Source organism: Amblyomma americanum, chromosome 1 (assembly GCF_052857255.1).
Source record: "Amblyomma americanum isolate KBUSLIRL-KWMA chromosome 1, ASM5285725v1, whole genome shotgun sequence".
Taxonomy (NCBI): domain Eukaryota; kingdom Metazoa; phylum Arthropoda; class Arachnida; order Ixodida; family Ixodidae; genus Amblyomma; species Amblyomma americanum.
In genome coordinates this window covers 529855380-529874117 of record NC_135497.1, presented here as the reverse complement: position 1 = coordinate 529874117, position 18738 = coordinate 529855380, and the positions used below count along the sequence as shown (strand labels likewise).

At 45.9% G+C, this 18738-nt stretch overlaps 1 protein-coding gene across 1 annotated transcript; it reads right to left on the bottom strand.

Moving 5' to 3' along the window:
- Positions 1 to 5341: 5341 nt before the first annotated feature.
- LOC144116269 (uncharacterized) lies at positions 5342 to 7498 on the bottom strand. The gene has a single exon (XM_077650987.1). The coding sequence runs from the start codon at positions 7474 to 7476 to the stop codon at positions 5668 to 5670; it is 1809 nt and encodes a 602-aa protein (XP_077507113.1). The 5' UTR covers positions 7477 to 7498; the 3' UTR covers positions 5342 to 5667.
- Between the last annotated feature and the right edge of the window lie 11240 nt (positions 7499 to 18738).

The window sequence follows — 18738 nt, the reverse complement described above, 5'->3', positions numbered from 1 at the left end:
GCCGGGGCGGCGCCGAACGCCGCCATCTGGGCTTTGTCTTGGGAGCGGCGTGCAGCCGCTTGAAGCAAAGCTTGACTCCGAATTTTGGGAGTAACCGTCGAATTTGAATCTCCGGTGGTGGGCACCGAGGTCCACAACATCGCCTCAGGATCGTAGCCGCGCCCTTCTTGCGCGGAAGTCGCCATCTTTTCCTCGGAGGGCCAATTCCACAAGGCCAGGCGTTGGCGACGCCGTTAGGCTTAACGACGGCGCCGACGTGGTCGGTCGAAAAACGGCCGTAAATTTAGAGAAAATTGGCCTACCTGGACAAATTCAGAGTCCAGGTGTTCCGCTTCGTTTTCCGGCTCGTTTGACGCCAGTTTTGCCGGGGTAGAATGATTTGGGACGTGGCCCGAGCCGAAAATCGGCGGAGCCGGAGACACACGTCTGCTCACGTCGCGCGCTCCCAGCGCCCCTCCTGCTTGTTTGGTTTCCGCCCGGGCTTGTACACTCAGGACATCTCTCTATAGCTCAAGCACCACATCCTTGACTCCCCCGCGGGCGACACCAAGGCTATCCTCGGCGTCGACCTAACAAAAGCTTCCGATAACGTTACCCACGCAGACATCCTAGAGGGCCTCCACGTCCTAGGTGTAGGCCCGCGGATGTACAATTACGTCCGCGATTTCCTGTCCGAACGAACAGCCACACTCACCATGAGCGACCACCGGCTGTCCGGTGTCTCACTGGGAGCACGGGGAACCCCTCAGGGTGCTGCACTGTCTCCTATCCTCTCGCCCACCAACTCGCCCAAGTACCCGACATACATTTCAGCCTCTATGCTGACGACATCACTATCTGGGCTAATCGAGGCAGTTATGCCGACATGGAACACAACCTACAGTCGGTCCTCAACATCATCGACTCATACGCTAGCACGCGCGGCCTAGCCTGCTCTCCTTCTAAATCAGAACTCTTCTTCTACCGCCCCAGGCCGCACGACCAAGCCAACCCTCCCATCTCACTCACTCTAGGAAACCACCCCATTCCCCTGGTCTCCAAGATTCGCATCCTGGGCCTCGTCCTTCACTCCCACGGCACGCATGGCAACGCCATCCAAACTCTCCAGACCCAAGCCCAACAAGCCACCCCGTCATTCGGCGCGTAGCGAACCGGCGCGCGGGTCTGCGAGAGCAGAACACTCTCCGCCTCACCCAATCTTACATCATGAGCCGCACGGCGTACTCATTCCCCTACCTTCCCCTAAAGCAGAAGAAGCGGGACCGCATCACCGCGCTCCTCAGGAGCTGCACGAAAGTTTTCCTCCGCCTACCCCCAGCACCTACACTATCCGGCTGCTCAACCTCGGTACCCACAACACGTTTTAGGAGCTGGTAGAAGCCATCCTAACAGCACAGCTGACTCTCCTGTCGAGTACCGTGGCAGGCCGCACTTACTCTGTCAGCTAGGTATCACCTCGATCACCCATCCTACCAAGCGGGTTCCCATACCTCCAGACCTACGCTTCCATCTCATCATCCTTGCAATCCCTAAGAACATGCACCCCGAGCACGACGGACAACGCAGGACAGCCCGCGCCAAAGCCCTGCACAAGCTCTACGGCAACAGTCCCGAGGTAGCCTACGTGGATGCGGCAGCGTACTCGTCGGGCTCCCGCATGGTTCTCGCCGTCGCTAATTCTCAGGCCCGACTAATCGCATCAGGAACCGTCACCACAGACTCATCGGAAATTGCAGAGGAAGCGGCCATTGCACTCACTCTTGCCTCCACCTCTGCCACCAAAATTATCGCTGACTCAAAATCCGCCCTATCCAATTTCGCCAAAGGCCTAATATCCCGCACCGCGGCTCGGCTTCTACGCTTCTGGAACCCCACCCACCCCGTAACCCTTATCGGGACCCCCGCACACTCATCCCTCCCGGGTAACGAGGAGGTCCACTCCCTCGCCCGAGGTCTCACTTTCCGGGCCGGAGTTGGACCTCCTCCGCCATCCCGAGAGCGTCTGCTTACGTCGAAAGATATTCTTCCCTACTACCGAGATACCCGGCGCGTTTACGCACCACCGGCTCCCTCCCTAACCTTAATCGAGGCCTCCCACTGGCGCCGACTCCAGACCCGAACTGCTCCCTACCCTATTGTCCTTCATGCCCGCTACCCCGATCAATTCCTTTCTTTTTGTAAGCTCTGCGGGAAACCGGGAAATTTCCTTCATGTCCTCCTCAGATGTCCTGCCTTCCCACACTCTCCATTCCCCACCACGGCAGAGTCATACTGGGAGACTCTCCTGGCCAGCTCCGCTGCTGCTGACAAGCTCCGGATAATTACTGATGCCCTGAAGCGGATAGCCCTCCAAAGGCTGTCCTTTGCCCTGTAAGGGCAGCCCCCTAAGGGTTGCCTCGTGCCATGTTAGGGGGTTTGCCCCCCTCGGTATTTGGCAATAAATGTTTCCACCACCACCACCTCTCCACTTTCTTTTTCCTATTCAACCATCCTCTCAAGCCCATCACCACTTCGCGCGTATCTTTGACACAGATCGGGATGATCGCTCGTTGGCCCCTGGTAGTGCGACGAAGAAGACGAAGCTGGCAGTGGTGCGGGACGGAGTGCTCGCGCTAGGCCAACGGCCACTAAATCATCTCATTGCCATCATTCAACCCGTCTTATTCTTCCTCTGGCCGTCACGTAATAATCCGTTCATTCATTTTCATTCATTCATTTATTCATACTGTCAGCCCTGGGCGGGCTATTACAGGAGTGGAAATCAAACTTGAAACAGAAAAAGAACACATTAAACAAACACTGAGATCAACACTAAATTTCATACATAATTGTGTTTGCCACTTGAACAAAACGAAAACATTGTCATAGAAATCAAGCAGAACATAAAAAAATTTTGTGCAGTTTATCTAAAAATTCGCTTAGTGATTGTGACGTGACAACGGAGTTTGGTAACATATTTCATTCCTTAATGGCTCTCGGGAAAAAACTAAATTTAAAGCAATCATTTCTGACAGGCGGCATTGGGATGTACAAACTGTGACGATGGCGTGATGTTTCCCCTGTTTTAATTTCAAAGTATTTTGTTTGATCGATTTTCAAGTAGTGGTTAGCGATCTGGAAAAGAAACTTGAGTCTGTCGCCTTTGGTTCTAATGTCAAGTGTTTGCAAATCAGCAGATTTACACAAAGAAGTTGGAGAATCAGAATAACGATACCTATTAAATATAAACCTTGCTCCGAGACGCTGGATTCTTTCCAGCTTAGAACAGTTGGAAGCAGTGTATGGGTCCCAGACAACTTTTGCATATTCGAGGATAGGCCTAACTAGTCTTTTGAAAACCAGACTTTTTATTTCAGGAGTTGCACTGCACATATTGCGTCTCAAGCTCCAGAGTGCCTTGGAAGCCTTAGTACATACATTATCTATGTGTGAATTCCAGCGTAAGTCAGATGTGAGTGTTACTCCAAGGTATTTAAAATTACTTACTCTAGTTAGTAATCTACCATTAATGCTGTAACTGTAATCAAGGACAGTTTTCTTTCTTGTAATGGTCATAAAAACTGTTTTGTTTGAATTTAATACCATCTGCCACACCCTACACCATTCATGTATTTTCTGCAAGTTTTGATTGAGTTCTGCCTGATCTTCTGGAGTATTAATTTGTTTATAAACGATGCAGTCATCTGCATACAGTCTAACTGGAACGCTCAAACCAACAGGCAAGTCGTTGATGAAGATCAAAAACAAGAGAGGGCCCAGAACGCTGCCCTGGGGAACACCGGAATCGACTGGCATGATGTTGGATTTATACTCTTGAACCTGAACATACTGTACTCTAGACGAAAGATATGACCTGAACCACTTAGTTATAGTTTCATTTTTAAATATGGCACTGATTTTTAGTAATAGCTTAGGGTGCGAAACCTTATCAAACGCCTTTGCAAAGTCCAAAATTATGATGTCTGTTTGCATGCGGGAATTAATTGACTGAGAAAGATCATGTACAGTTTCCGTGAGTTGTGTGATGGTAGAAAGCCCCTTGCGGAAGCCATGCTGGTTTACAAATAGGTGATTGTTACTCTCAAGAAAAGTTGATAAGTGAGCGTACATAATATGTTCGAGTAACTTGGAACACGTGCTAATGAGGGAAATGGGTCTATAATTTTCAACGTTAGAAGTGGGACCATTTTTATGCACAGGCACTATTTTCGCACATTTCCAGGCAATGGGAACACAACTACTGTCGATAGACGATTGAAAGATTTTGGTAAGAAATTTAGAATTCCACTCTGCATATCTATATAAGAATTCATTCGGGATACCGTCCGGTCCTGAGTTCTTTTTAGTGTTGATATTCAAAAGGAGTTTCAGAACTCCTTCTTCACTTATTTCTAAATCGGGTATAGGAGGGCAACCTGGAGGCTCAAAAAACGGTGATTCGCCGTCATCTTCAGTGAAAACAGATGCAAAAAATGAATTAAAACTTTCAGCCCTCTGGGGGCTCTCTTCTTCATTAGAACGGTGAGTTTTACCGCCGCCATTTATATATCGCCAGAACTTACTGGGCGCTTCAGTAAGAAATCTGGTGAGAGTCTGACTGTAAAAGGTATTTTTACTTTCTTTGATGAGTCGCTTTAACTCTTGGCTCATACGACATATGGAGGTTTTTAATTCAGGGCTTGGGTATTGTGAGCATCTTTTTCGTTTCCTTTTGAGCTGTCGTTTTTTGTGAATAATGTCTCTATTAATCCAAGGATGCTTCCTTTTTGTTATTTTCGTGGTTTTAGGAATGAACATCTCAATTGCTTTCGCTGTCATGTTTGCAAAAAAATCCCACAACTTATCTGTGCCAAGTCCGTCTTGATATAAACACATGAATTCATCAAACGAGATTTCAAGGTAGTCCAGTAATCCGACATCATCGGCAGCCGCAAAATTCAAAACAGTCTTTCTGCAAGATTTGTGACATATTTCGTGAGTCATTTTGAGCGACATAATCACCATTTTATGGTCAGACAATCCTTCTTCAACATCACAACTCAGCAAAAACTCTAGTAGACCAGATGACAAAAAGACAAGGTCTAGTATCGAGGATGTTGTCGTACATACTCTCGTACTCTTTTCAACAATCTGAGTCAAACCATAGCAATAGGCGAGTTCGATCAGATGTTCACTGCTAGCTGTATCAACTCTGCCGGGAGAAAGCGACATCCAATCAATTCCTGGCAAATTAAAATCACCTGTCAGCATAATATTGTCACCAAAGTGTACATTTAGGTCCAGTAACCTTTTTAGGTTATCAAGCACGTCTATGGTTGAATTAGGAGCTCTGTAGAAAGCACCCACTAAGACAGTACGACCATTCAGTCTGGTTTTAATCCATGCAGTTTCTAAATCATCAAACCCTTCTATAACTGAGAATACTATATTACTCTTAACCAGTATTGCAACACCGCCACCCCTCCTTTCACGGTCTTTTCGTACTATGGAGTAGTTTGGGGGAGCAACTTCACAGTCTCTAATATCTTTATGTAGCCATGTCTCTGTGATTACCATAATATCGGGTTCATGTTCAAGGCATATACTTTCTATGGCGTCAACCTTGTTAAGCATGCTCCTAGCGTTCACATTTATAATTTTAAAGCAGACCGTCTTATGATTGTTTAGTCACTCATTGCTAGTGCTAGTGGCAACCTGGCATTTGAACCGCTGCTTGGTCTCCTCGTTCCATGCGTATAAGGTATTCTTGACTTTTAACTTATCAAAAATTAACTTAGCTTTCACGCCGTTCTTTCGTTCATCGGCACAGGAGTTCCAAAGATTTTTTCGTATTTCCACAACCCTTTTAGAAAAATCTTCATTTACGCTAAACTGAGTGCCTTTTAGGTTGAAACAGTTACTCATTATTTTCATCTTATCCCTAAAGTCAGTAAGTTTAATAATAATCGGACGGTCTCTACCTGGTTCCCTCTTTCCAAGTCGGTGAATCCTTTCAATAGTGTCCACCCTTTGTTTCAGAATTTTATCAAAGATGTCATTGTTTACTTTCTGTAGTAGGTCCTCTTCACTCTCTGATTCCTCCTCCTTGACTCCGCGTACAATCAAGTTATTGCGCCGCGAGCGGTTTTCCAACTCATCAAGTTTTCTCGAAACTGTAGTCATTTCTATTTCACATCTTTCAGCAAAAGTTTCTAGTTTCGAAAGCCTATCCCGAGACTCGTCAAAGGTTTGTAGCTTTTGTTCTATAGCAGACAGCCTGGATTGCATGTCCAGAATTCTTGCTTCAGACGATGTTTGGTTTTCCTGTATTTCGCTTAATTTGCTGAGGATTTCAGTTTGAGAAGCAATTACTTGTTGAATCATTTCCATTGTATCCGGGCCAGGATTTTCCTCAACATCACCGGATAACTTCAGCAACAGGCCTACAATTGAGATACAATCACTAAAGCAAACCAGCAATGTGCGTGGACACGGCAACACGATCAAAAAAAGGCAGTTGCTACGGCAGCAATATTTTCGTCCACCAACCTGCACAAATAGTGGCACATCAGTTGACATTGTCACCACGGGGTTGCCGTGTCCACTGCTGATGGAAGGCGCAGGCGTTCCTTTTATAGGCAAAATCCGGGCTGGAAGTGTGGATGACGTCGCTGTGCTCGAAGAGGGTGCGCAGAAGGTAGTATCCACGTGCCACGACAGCAGCTCGCAGTGTGAAAAATGTACGCCCCCCGCGCACGGCAGTCGAAAGGCATCGGCAGAAGCTGGGTGACGATTGAAGCCGCTGTCTGCGCTTACTGCACGGCCCAAGGCGATGGAAAAGAATCCGGTAAGTACCTGCACAAATAGTGGCACATCAGTTGACATTGTCACCACGGGGTTGCCGTGTCCACTGCTGATGGAAGGCGCAGGCGTTCCTTTTATAGGCAAAATCCGGGCTGGAAGTGTGGATGACGTCGCTGTGCTCGAAGAGGGTGCGCAGAAGGTAGTATCCACGTGCCACGACAGCAGCTCGCAGTGTGAAAAATGTACGCCCCCCGCGCACGGCAGTCGAAAGGCATCGGCAGAAGCTGGGTGACGATTGAAGCCGCTGTCTGCGCTTACTGCACGGCCCAAGGCGATGGAAAAGAATCCGGTAAGTACCTGCACAAATAGTGGCACATCAGTTGACATTGTCACCACGGGGTTGCCGTGTCCACTGCTGATGGAAGGCGCAGGCGTTCCTTTTATAGGCAAAATCCGGGCTGGAAGTGTGGATGACGTCGCTGTGCTCGAAGAGGGTGCGCAGAAGGTAGTATCCACGTGCCACGACAGCAGCTCGCAGTGTGAAAAATGTACGCCCCCCGCGCACGGCAGTCGAAAGGCATCGGCAGAAGCTGGGTGACGATTGAAGCCGCTGTCTGCGCTTACTGCACGGCCCAAGGCGATGGAAAAGAATCCGGTAAGTACCTGCACAAATAGTGGCACATCAGTTGACATTGTCACCACGGGGTTGCCGTGTCCACTCGCATTCAATGCATTGTCAGTCGTAGGAGCGTGTGGTGAATGGGTAGCGCGTCCCCAACTTTCCGAAGGGGAACACTATCGCGTGCAGGTTCGAACAAGTAAAGAGAACAAAGATATCAAAGAAAACAAAACGAAGCCGTATGTATCATTTAAAGGAGAAGGACCAATAAAAAAGGAAAATAGCAAGAAAAACATCCATTCAACACGCGTAGAACACTACAGAATAAAGTAAAGTGCTCACCAGGTACTCAGCATCCCAGGTGAAGCAGGGATGCCTTGCAGAAAGGGCGGACGCGGGTGATTTTAATGGGAAGCGTCGCTGGCGCTGTGTAGAAGGAAGCGGCGGAAGAGCACCAGGTGGTGGTAGGAGTGGAGAGGACCAAAGGGAGACGCCGGTGGACTCCCGTCAGCAGCACAAAGCATATGTGTAACCGAGACCATCGACGGCGGCCCGAAACGCAGGAGGCTTAAATCAGGCTATCCAAGGGTGCCTTTTGGCAGCACGGACACTCATTCCATCGGCTGCCACCTCCATGCTTGCAAGGAACGCAGTAGGTTTGCTTCGGTGATCCAAGAGAGGTCACGCCAGCATGGACCCAACGTCCGACGGCTGCCACCTCCACGCTTGAATGACCTGATCTGCGCTGCGCTGTTTCCCACCACACCTCGGTTTTCAGACACGTCAGCTCTCCGCTCTTTATGCTCGCCACTCTCATCGTCGCTGCCGCCTCGCACACACCATTCCTACGCACACACGCGCAGTGCTGGGCTGGCACGTACATCGCTACGCTGTTCGACACACTACTGTGGACGCACCGCGTTCGAATATAACCCGACAATTTTGTGTGCACGTCGCATACACCGCACCTTCGGAAAAGCAGCACGCGTTCTTTTTTTTAATTTGGGGCAACTTAACGTTTCGTTTTACCGCTGTGGTATCGTCTTTTCACATGTATGGTACTGCAGGTTAAAAATAGGAACGAACTCTCCTTAGGCTTTTTACAAACACCCTGCTATGCTGTACGGTTCTTAAGCATTTTGACTCTTGTTTCGACGGCCGCTACTCATTTTGTGGGGAGGTGGCCGACATCTTTCACTTCGTTTGGTCATGCAGGTGATTGATGTGTCCACCAAAAGTGAGGTTACTGCACATTTCGTCTTCTCATAGCCTATTTATAATAGTTAAACTCAACTCCTGTTTGAGATTATGTGGAGGTGAGCAGTTGAAGAAAATATGACTGCCTTCGGTGGAAGAATGGCTATGAGCAAAGAAACGGAACAATAATTCTTAATCACAGTGGACGCATGAAGAGTATTGTAAAGGAATGGGTGCAGGATGGAGTGAATAACGTGAGAACAAGACATCTGGCTGCAGTGGATTAATTTTGACTGTGTAATGTTCTTCAATGGGGCACCGGGGACAACCCTACCCAACTTTTTTTCTAAGTGCAGGTGCATTTACCTTTTTATGAGTGTGCTGATATTCATTCAGCAGAAGAAGGTGTATTTATTTCCAAGGTATTTGTGATCGAAAATGGAATTTTTTACCCGCCACTCTATTAAAACTCGGATGTTGGTGATGACGTCGAGAACATTATAGACTCCATGATTGCTAGCTGAAAGTACGTGGCAGAACAAACTAGAATAAGAGATCCAGAAAAAGAGAAGTACTTGACGACATCACACTTTGCTTCCGAAAATCGCCTGGTGTGGCAATAACTGTACTCCTTTTCTGAGATATTTCTAGCATACTAGAGCTCCTTTTCTGGCAAAAATAGCCCCTTTGTTGCTAGAATTCTGTAATCGACTGTGATAAGCTAACTTGAGTTTGTGTTCGCTGTCCCTTTAAAACTCGATCTATTCTGCACCTTTTCAAAGTGTTTGAGGTTATTTTAGGCGGTCGAAGCTCCAAATTGAAGCTTAATTTTTTCTTTATTGACAAAATGTTCCCTGTGGTACTTCTTTTTGTTCAATACACAACAAACAATTATTTTATCATTTGTTCTAAGAATTTCTGTGGCATCAACGAGCACTGTGGCAAACAAAACTGGTGATCAGATAAACTTGCAAATCGCTGATAACTAGCTGGTGTCATGAACATGCAGTCAGTAGCACGTCAGTTGCCAGTAGCTGCATATCACTCTAAACGGTGGAGAAGCTTGAAGAGCCTTCTTCACGTCACGCTGCTGATTTCATAAACTAGTTGAAGTTAAGTCAACTGGCCGTGAGTGCGTAAGATTAAATTTAGATATGGCCTAAAAAATGTTTGTTTTTACTGCTATTGTGGGGCATGTTGATGCATACACAGAAGTCGGACAGGACAGAAATTGTTACCTCAACATTCTATGTCCACACTCTTCTAACATATTACTGATTTAACAGTGCTGCTTTAACTCATTTGCCCTGGGAGAGGGCAGAAATTAATTTTTAATTTTTTGCACCATATCTAAGGTTTTAGCTGCATTCCAAGCACAGTTTTTTTTCGGTCCTCAGTGCTTCAGTCACAGTGTTGTTATGTGTTCCATATTAGCAGCATAAAGTACTTTGTTTGTCTGTTTTTCATTCTTTTACTGGTTTAGGCTCCTGAGAGCAAGAGTGTTCCAGAGACACCCAAAAATTTCGGAGCCTTCAAGTTGAGGGGCACGGGCCAACCTCTGCGACAAACGAGCAGCATAGCCCCTGCACAAACCAGTGACGCGCCTCTCCACAGCTTGTCCGACAGGAAGCTAGAGCCACAGTTTTCGAGGCCATAAAAGAACCGGCACTCAAGGCTCTCCCACAGGCAGCAGAGGAAAGCCAATGAGAGCTACGACAAGCAACACATCCGCAATGGCTACTTTGAACATTCTGGCGGCAGTTTGTCATCCTCTGGTGTGGAGAGGCTTCAAAGATCGGACCTAGACCAGTAACCGCGAAAACCACGGCCACACTACCATGGGAGAGAGAGGGGGGCGGTTCCCCCTGCAGCAGCAGAACTGGCACAGGCCACCACGGGATCGCCGAGAAGCCGAATGCAACGCACACTCCTCTGATGACCACCAGCAAGAAAAAGTGGCTGCTACCACTCAGATACGACCAGAAAAGCTCGAGCAGGGAGGCTAGCAGCACGGGTGCACGCACATTAGGCAACTCAAGTCCTTCCTGGGAGGTGCATCGTGATCAAGCCTATCAGGGGACAGGTATCAGGATGCACCATCACCAAGTTCACCAACTGATTGAGGAGGTGGCAGGTACTGCGACCCACTTGAAGGTCAAAGCAAGCATCGCGGCGGGGTTATCGCCGGGGCAGGAGAGGCACAGCTAGCGACAAAAGCAACCACACTAGTGCTACTCAGGCATTCAGGAAGAAGCAGCTCAAATCGTAAGGTGTGGCCACCAGGAACCATGAGCCCCCTAGGATTTGCACTACAGTAGAGAACAGGTGACGATGGAAGAGACTCGGTCCCTCTAGCTCCCAGCCACTCCTAACCAGTCACCGCTACGCCCAAGTCAGTGTTGTTGCTACCACTAGATTACTAGCTGCCGCACTACTTTTAAGGGTAGTACTTATTTTAGATAGGATCCGGACTGCAAGCTTGAAGTCAGAGCTGCTACCCTCCTTCCCGTTTTCGTTGCCCTGGGTATTGTCTCACGTGCTGGTTGGTTCATTGGGGAGCTCGTGTGGACCTCTTTTGCTGTTTACAAGCTCGGAGAAGGAAGAAAGTGTTATCCGGACTTGTAATACGGTCTGTGTTGTTTCGCAGGTGGAAGTGGCACTCTTTGTGTTTCCTGCTCGTAATAAGCATTAAAAGTAGATTTCTGAATTGCCAAGACTCAATTCTATCTATGCGTTGTCTTATATTAGAGATGCAACAATTAGTCAGAAATTTGGCTGCGTTTGGCAGAATGGAAATAAGAACCTGCCCCTGTCCCGTAGCTTTCATTACGTGATATGCACCCCCCGTTTTAAAAATGAGCTGTGGTTCACCCTGGCTGAGCATGGTAAGGCTACACTGTAAAAAAATTCCGTGCCTATAACGTAGACTATGTACGTTTTAAAAACGGAACCACTTCTGCATTGAATGAAACGTAGGGAATGACCGTATATCCAGTCCAGTATTGAAGGAAACGTCCGTGTTCCTCTGTAGTCGTTGCAGGGAAAAATACTAGACATTCAATTTTAGGGATCAAAACATAACACGAGAGCACGGTTGACCCCATCGACTATGTTTGCAACCAGCGCACTAATAACTTGCTTAAAGGCAGCAAAAACAAAAGATGCTTATGATGTGACGCCACTTTTACACGATGATCCGTTGGCCCGCGGACTGTAGGCGTCACATGACGTCCCATTTTTGATTTGTCTGGTTTACTCTTAGCCAACAATGTCCTCAAACTAGCATGGCTAATGACCGTGAGCACGTCTAATGCGATTAACACTATGTGCAAAGCTGAAGAGCCGAGAAAGGGTGATAACGCATTACGTTGCTTCAAGGTTGAGTGATTGGTACAAATTGTGAGCAACGCTAAATAACAAAGGCCTTAATTTGCTATTATGTTAAAAGCTGACTTATGAAAAAATGTTTTCGCTATGTTGCTAGCCACATGATAGAGTAATATTTAATAAAAATGTTACTGCAACATTTGCTTTCTGTGAGAAATGCTGCGTAATGAGGTAAACTGTTAGAAAACATTTAGACACAGACAATGGTTGGACAACTTCTCCAAAGTGAAATTGAACACCAGCTGAAAGTACATTGCAAACATGATGAAAGTACACAAGTTGAAAGCCGAATGTCTCTCTGCCGTTTGGTAAGGAAACGAACCACTGAGAAAACCAAATGCATGGGCAAACAAATCTGTGAATGCAGTGCAATGTAGCAGTTACATCTTTGCTACACAACCATCAATCAAAAATGCCAACTCCTTCATGGATAACAAAAATACAGACAGCAAAATATTCCTCATTGCAATGTTTAATTTAGTAGGTACCTATTGCCGCCCATTCATGCCTGCTCTTCCTGCAGATGAATGAAACGCCGCCAAAAAGCAGCGAGCAGCCATAATTGCTGCAGTGACAAGGAGGATGTGCACCATCGATGCTGTTCCCCATCGTGAGTAGGAAATAATAGCAGTTTTTTCTAGAAATACTCTGAAAGCAAAAATTTTCTATCCACCGTTTACTTAGCTTGCACTGGCACGACCCATTGTGTGCTCGGCAGCTTTGACAAACAAGGGGGCCAGCTGATAGGCACAGAAGATGGTAGAACCTTGCTAACTTGCAAAAGATTAATGCTCAGAAAGAAAAAGCTGACAAAAAATGAGGAATTCCTTATTTGCACTTTTTATACAAAACTAAGAATGTGGCTAAGGTATGGCATGAACATTGTTTTTTTCGGTTCACTTACAAGCTTTCTAGCCTGTGCTAGCATATTACTGCGATATAAATAATGAAACATGCACACACTGTACAATATGCTGTAACATTTATGAAATGCTCCCCCTACAAGGCTACCGCATGCCACTTACATGCGGTAAAGTTTATATCGACCAAATTAGCTAGCCTGTAAGGTGAGGAGACACCAAGCCTCTGACATGTGGCGATGTGTATTTCCCATGTAATTAGAGTGATTGGAGATGCTCCGTTTTGATGGCATTTCAGTTGCTGGGTGTGGAATGACCAGATATGAAGGGGAACATCTAGACACCAACTTTTTAAGCACATCACAACAAGCAATGTGCCTTAGCTTTCCTTCTGTCCAAAAAGGAGTATCATTTTCTATGTTCTGTGTTGACATAACTGCTTGCATGTGCACATTTTGGCTTGCTGGGAGGTGCTTTCCTTTGTTAAACTAGTCTTAACTCTGGCCTCAGTCCATTGCGCCTTAATTTTTTGCTAGTGTTCACCTTATGTCGCGTACAAACTCACGCAGTTCTCCACTTTTCTACGTTTCCAACTGTCACATATTCTCTGCCTTCGTCGTGTCCACCACTGCATCCGATGCCTTCAAGTCTGCTGTGTATAATCATTTTAATTAATCTGCCTACACATGTATTTATGTTAGTCACTCACTCCTCTCTTCGATGCCAATCGGCCTGAGAGTAAATAAGTGAAATGTAGTCTAATCTAGGTCTGAGCAATCACGCATTAGGTTGAGTTTGTTTTACCATGTTGACCAGTAGAGAGTGGAGGGAAAAAAGCTGCTAAGTGGAGCTCGACATGCCTGTCGCCCCTACACTGGAAAGCAGCAGACACTATGGCATACGTAATCACTAACGACAACAGAACATGACAAGTGTGAAGTAATTCAGTAACGTTCCTCGCATTTGCCACAGTGCATACTCTCTGCTCAGTAATTTATTACCTCATTAGACATTCTGCAAGGAGAGTGTACAATGATATGTTTTGTTTGAACATGGCACCACAGTACAATGACAATCATTAACCCTGTGCCAACACAACATCAAATAAACTTCTGTCCAATAAATGCATTGCTTACAGTGCCACCACGGCACATGTTTAGAAAATAAGCTAAAAATATTAGTTAAAATAAATTTGAGCAGATGGTAATTGCCCCCACCCCCTCCCTAAAAAAAATGAAAAGGAGTGCTCTTCCGACGGTACGTTTGTACGATGCGGCTGTAATATTTACGACAGTTCAAGTACGCGGTAAATTCAGATATAAATGATTAACGCCAAAGCGTTCGGTTGAATGTGAGGCGCCAGGGCGCGGGCAAACAGTAATCGTCTTCAGGTATCCACTGGTGCCACGTTCTGAGGGCCGCTGCTCGGCGAATACCATTCATGGCCACGTTCACATCCAACAAGCTTGTCACAAACATCACACAGGTGATGATGCAGCAGCAGTTCATCATTGCTGTTGGCCAGTGCTGAATTTTTTGGCGTGGTAAACAGAGTCATCCATCGTAACGCGCGTCGACTGTTACTCGCCAGATTCTTGCAGTCCCACGAGAGAGAGCAGCTTTTCCGTCGGCTTCAAGTATCCTCTTTCGTGCAGGGCCACTGGCATTGTAACGCACATTCTGCATGATCGTTTTACTACGCACCGATGCCGCACGGGACAGCAAGTGGTTGTATGTATGTACACTCCAATGCAGTGTTAGGGCCACACACATACTAAAGAGACACAACGCGCAGGACGCACACAGCGAACACGGAAGAACAAAAACCCACTCCAAAGCGCCTGTTCATTCAACTCTACACTGCGCTAACTGCGCACATGTTTCCGACCAACGACTGCAGGTTCGGCTAGCACTCACAAGCCATGGCGAAGCTGCGCTGCCGCTGGTGGCAATAACGTTCATGCAACGAAACAAAAACTTCATATATAAAACCATTCAGTTTATCAGCTAAACAAGCTACCGTAAAATTAAATACATCTTATATGTTTTGCCGTTGTGCGCCTTTGCGACATTAGCGACGTGAGCATGAACGCGAATACGCGAATGACGCTATGAATTTCCCGTGCAGCTCTGTAAATTGCTAAGATTACAGTGTGTAATCAGGTAGTAAAAAAATTGGTAACTTCTGCATATTTCAGAACAGTTCAGAGAAATGCACATGCAGCATCAGTATTCTGTCGGTAGACTTTCGGAGACCTCGATTTATTTCTTCTAGGACAGTGGCAAGCAGTAGGTCAACTGTACAAAAATTTATTTTCCTCTGGTGCAAAGTAAATAGTGCAAACATCATAAGACAAGTCTCTAGTCTGTTTCATTTTCACTGCATTTGGCCAAAGCATAATATGAAATGCTGTATTTTTTATACCCTAGTTTCCTTTACTTTTAGCAGTAGATATTGACAGTGAACAGCAAGGCAACTCTACTCGCTGACGATTTTGCCTTCGGCAGCAAAACAGGAAATACCTTACCCCATGTGTTATCTCAACAGACTGAAAACTGCGATGGACAGCTGCGTCCACAGCTGCTATCACCTCTCAAGTGCATGCGTTCGTAAGGCACATAATAACTCTGGATTGCCATTTGCATAGCCTTGCTCATTGCAATTGCCGATAAACACGTCATAAGTGGTACTATTATGCACTCTTTTCTTTGGCACTATGTATGAGCTTCTGTTCTCGCGCTTTCTACAAATAATGCATGCAGTTTTGAAGTGCGAAAAGGGAATTTACGTTTAACTAGATTGTCATGTCAATATGTTACAGCCAAATTGTACATTGATGTCAGTCCTGGTGGTTTCTTTTCATTAATTTAGGAGAATGTTATAATTTCACCTATAGCAAATTATAGCCCTCACTAATTAGCTGTTTTTGTCATGTCCAGAATTTTGATATGCTAAGCCACCAGAGCATGATTCAGAATGTGGTCAGAACTAAAGGCACTGAGTTATTCGTGTCACTAAAAAATGTGCTTTATGCACCTGTCACAGGGCATTCCTCGAAGGCCTTTCCAGCAAAGGCACCATTTTTCACCAATGGAGCGAAAGCTTAAAGGAGCAGCGATGCAGCTACATGGTGCAGCTCAAAGGTGAAAGTCGTTCAGGCTTAGCACCCGCTGCTGTACTCAAGTTGGCTGAAGTGAGTGTTTTAAAATTTAAGTGGTGCATTCTGTTCAGTCCTTGAGCTTTCACAATTTTTTATTCTGATTGCTTCCTTAAAAGTACTGCAACAGCTACTCTCATCAGCAGGAGCAGGTTTTGTACGTGTATTGCCTTGGCCACGAAGGGCGCTCGGTGTTGCCGCAACACTTTCACTGTCTTGAAATTTGAACATAAAACATAAACACATGTACAAAAACCAAAGCCAGACACACCTTTCGTATTTGAAAAAAATGTTTTCGAACATTATTAGCTGTATCAATTTTTTATTGCTTTAACTTTTTGACTTTGTATGGCACTGCGATCACAGGTTCTCGAAGGCCGCGCCTTCGGGCTCCGAAGGTCTCGGTTGAGCGCCTTCACCTCCAAGGCCCTTAGCGGCAAAAGCGCAACATTTGTACCGTGTAGCTGCACTCCTTACGCCTTTGGATAAAAGGACCTGATTCTCAAGGGCCTTTGCGCGGACCGTGTGACAGGGGTATTAGTGTGGTATGGCTGCTTGAACACCTGTCCCTGGTATCTCACAAACTGAATAAGGGAAGGAAAAGCCTCAGGGTGCTTGCCGACGTTTCGACAAGAGGACTTGTCTTTGTTTGGCAAGGTGTTCATCATTGGTGGGGTTTAAATAAGGTTTTCACTTTGAGGAGAAAGGCCTGTTGTGTGGGACGAGGGGGGAAAAATAAAATACCAGGGGGGAGGGGGGCAAAATAATTTGAAGGAAAAAGAGGAAATGAGGGCAGGGTCGGAGAAAAGTCAAAAGGAAGGGGGGGGGGAGTGTGGGAGCCAAGATTCCGAGAAGTGACGTCAGGAGGTGCAGGGCGTATGGTTAAAGCATAACGATAAATTAAAGAAAGTTGAAAAGGAGGGGGAATTATGGGTTGGGAAACCTCTGACCATGTGCAAGGCCTTTTCAAAATATTACGCCAATTCCAGAATGTACAGAGCTGGCCACTTTTAGTGCAAACATGTGAGCGCATGGCCGCACTCTTTAGAGGTCCACTGCGTGCGGCGCAGCCACTCATCGCTGCAAAATGGCGCAGAAGGAGATGCACCTGGATGTGATGCTTCGTGTCATCTGTTACACTTCGATGTGCGGCAATGTCAGACGCAGTGGCCCAAAGAGCACAGCCATGTGCTCGCGTGTTCGCACTAAGAGTGGACAACACTGTACTTGAGAGATTCTAAGTTTCCTCTGTATATGTTGACCCCAGACGAAAACATGTTGTCTTGTCGAAACGTTGGCAAGCACCCTGAGATTTTTCTTCCCTTGTTCACTTTGTGTCAAGAAAGCATCTGCCTACTCTCTCTCTACCATGCACTGCACATCTTGTACGGTTATCATTGTATACACCAGTGATAAATCACGAAGGAAATCAAGGGATTCGTAATTGTATTGCTAGCACTTACTTTAAAGGTACATCATGAGGGTATAGTTGAAAATGTGCTACCGGGGCTTGGTTGCGTGTCATCACTGGTTTCTCTTTATCAGGGCTACTTGACAGCCACCATGAAACGCAGGCTTTTGAAAAGTCGTTCCTCAAATAAGAGAGCGTCTCCACTGTTACAATGGAAATGTTATTTGCTGAAACTTCAATCATTGCAGGTCAGGGATTGATATTTTTCAAATAACTAGCGTGAAGTTCAAAACCCGCAGAAGGAACTTTGTAACTTCTTTCCTCCCTTAAAAACCCAGTATTTATTTGTCAGTTTCAGCAAGCACAGGTCTGTTTCATGGCACATACTTTCCACTACCTTGCGTGAAAATTGTGCAGTACAGGCCCACCATAAAACTAGGGGCATAGTATACAAATTGCTTGTATGCAACTACTTTAGCGTTAGTGCATGCATAGCGGGTATTAAAGTCAGATTCTTTACATTTGCAACTCGTTCATGAAAGGCCTATTCTGGCAAATGGCCTTTAGCAAAACAGTCTTCCCCTGAATGCTGCTAAGGATAACTTTAGTTCATTCAGGAACATGTATATTGACAATTTCTCTTAAAGGCATGATTGCTCGTAATAGCTCTTGTTACCTCACAATAATTAGTTTTGTGCCTCCAGCATCACTGACTTGCATCATATGTTAAATAGAGTTTAAACCACAACTCATCATGGGCCTGTGCTCTTATTGTTGTGTTCCGTGAAATATACTTATGTATGAAAGAATTTCTTTCAGCTGCACTTCACATGATTCAAATTCCACCAGAAGAAAGGCCGTAACACAACATTGCTCACTAACTGTTTCTTTCCCAGCAGCTAACGGCCTATAAAAGCACATATCAGGTAAGATATGAACGAAAGCAGTGCATGTATATGTTCCGCACATGCATTTTGTGTACTACCAACACTATAATATGAATTTATTTATTTATTTATTTACACAGTACTGCTAGCCTCTAGGTGAGGCTGTAAGCAGGAGCGGGAGAAGAAAAAAAGAAAACATAAGTGACATGCGCAAAACGAATCAAGGCACAACACGCTGCCTTCAACAAATGAGATGCACTCACAAGCAAAAATAGATGAAGGAAAGTTGCGTGCAGAAACCCCCCCCCCCAAAAAAAAAACCCCAAGAACACTCCGTAATCATCAATTACTATCTGACCGCATTCTGACAGCATTCATAAATGCTTCAGTAGTAGGGCATTCTACAATGCTGGCCGGAAGCCGGTTCCACTCACGG

Coding starts and splice junctions, on each gene's coding strand:
- LOC144116269 (XM_077650987.1), bottom strand. CDS start 7,476: ATGTCAACTGATGTGCCACTATTTGTGCAGGTACTTACCGGATTCTTT.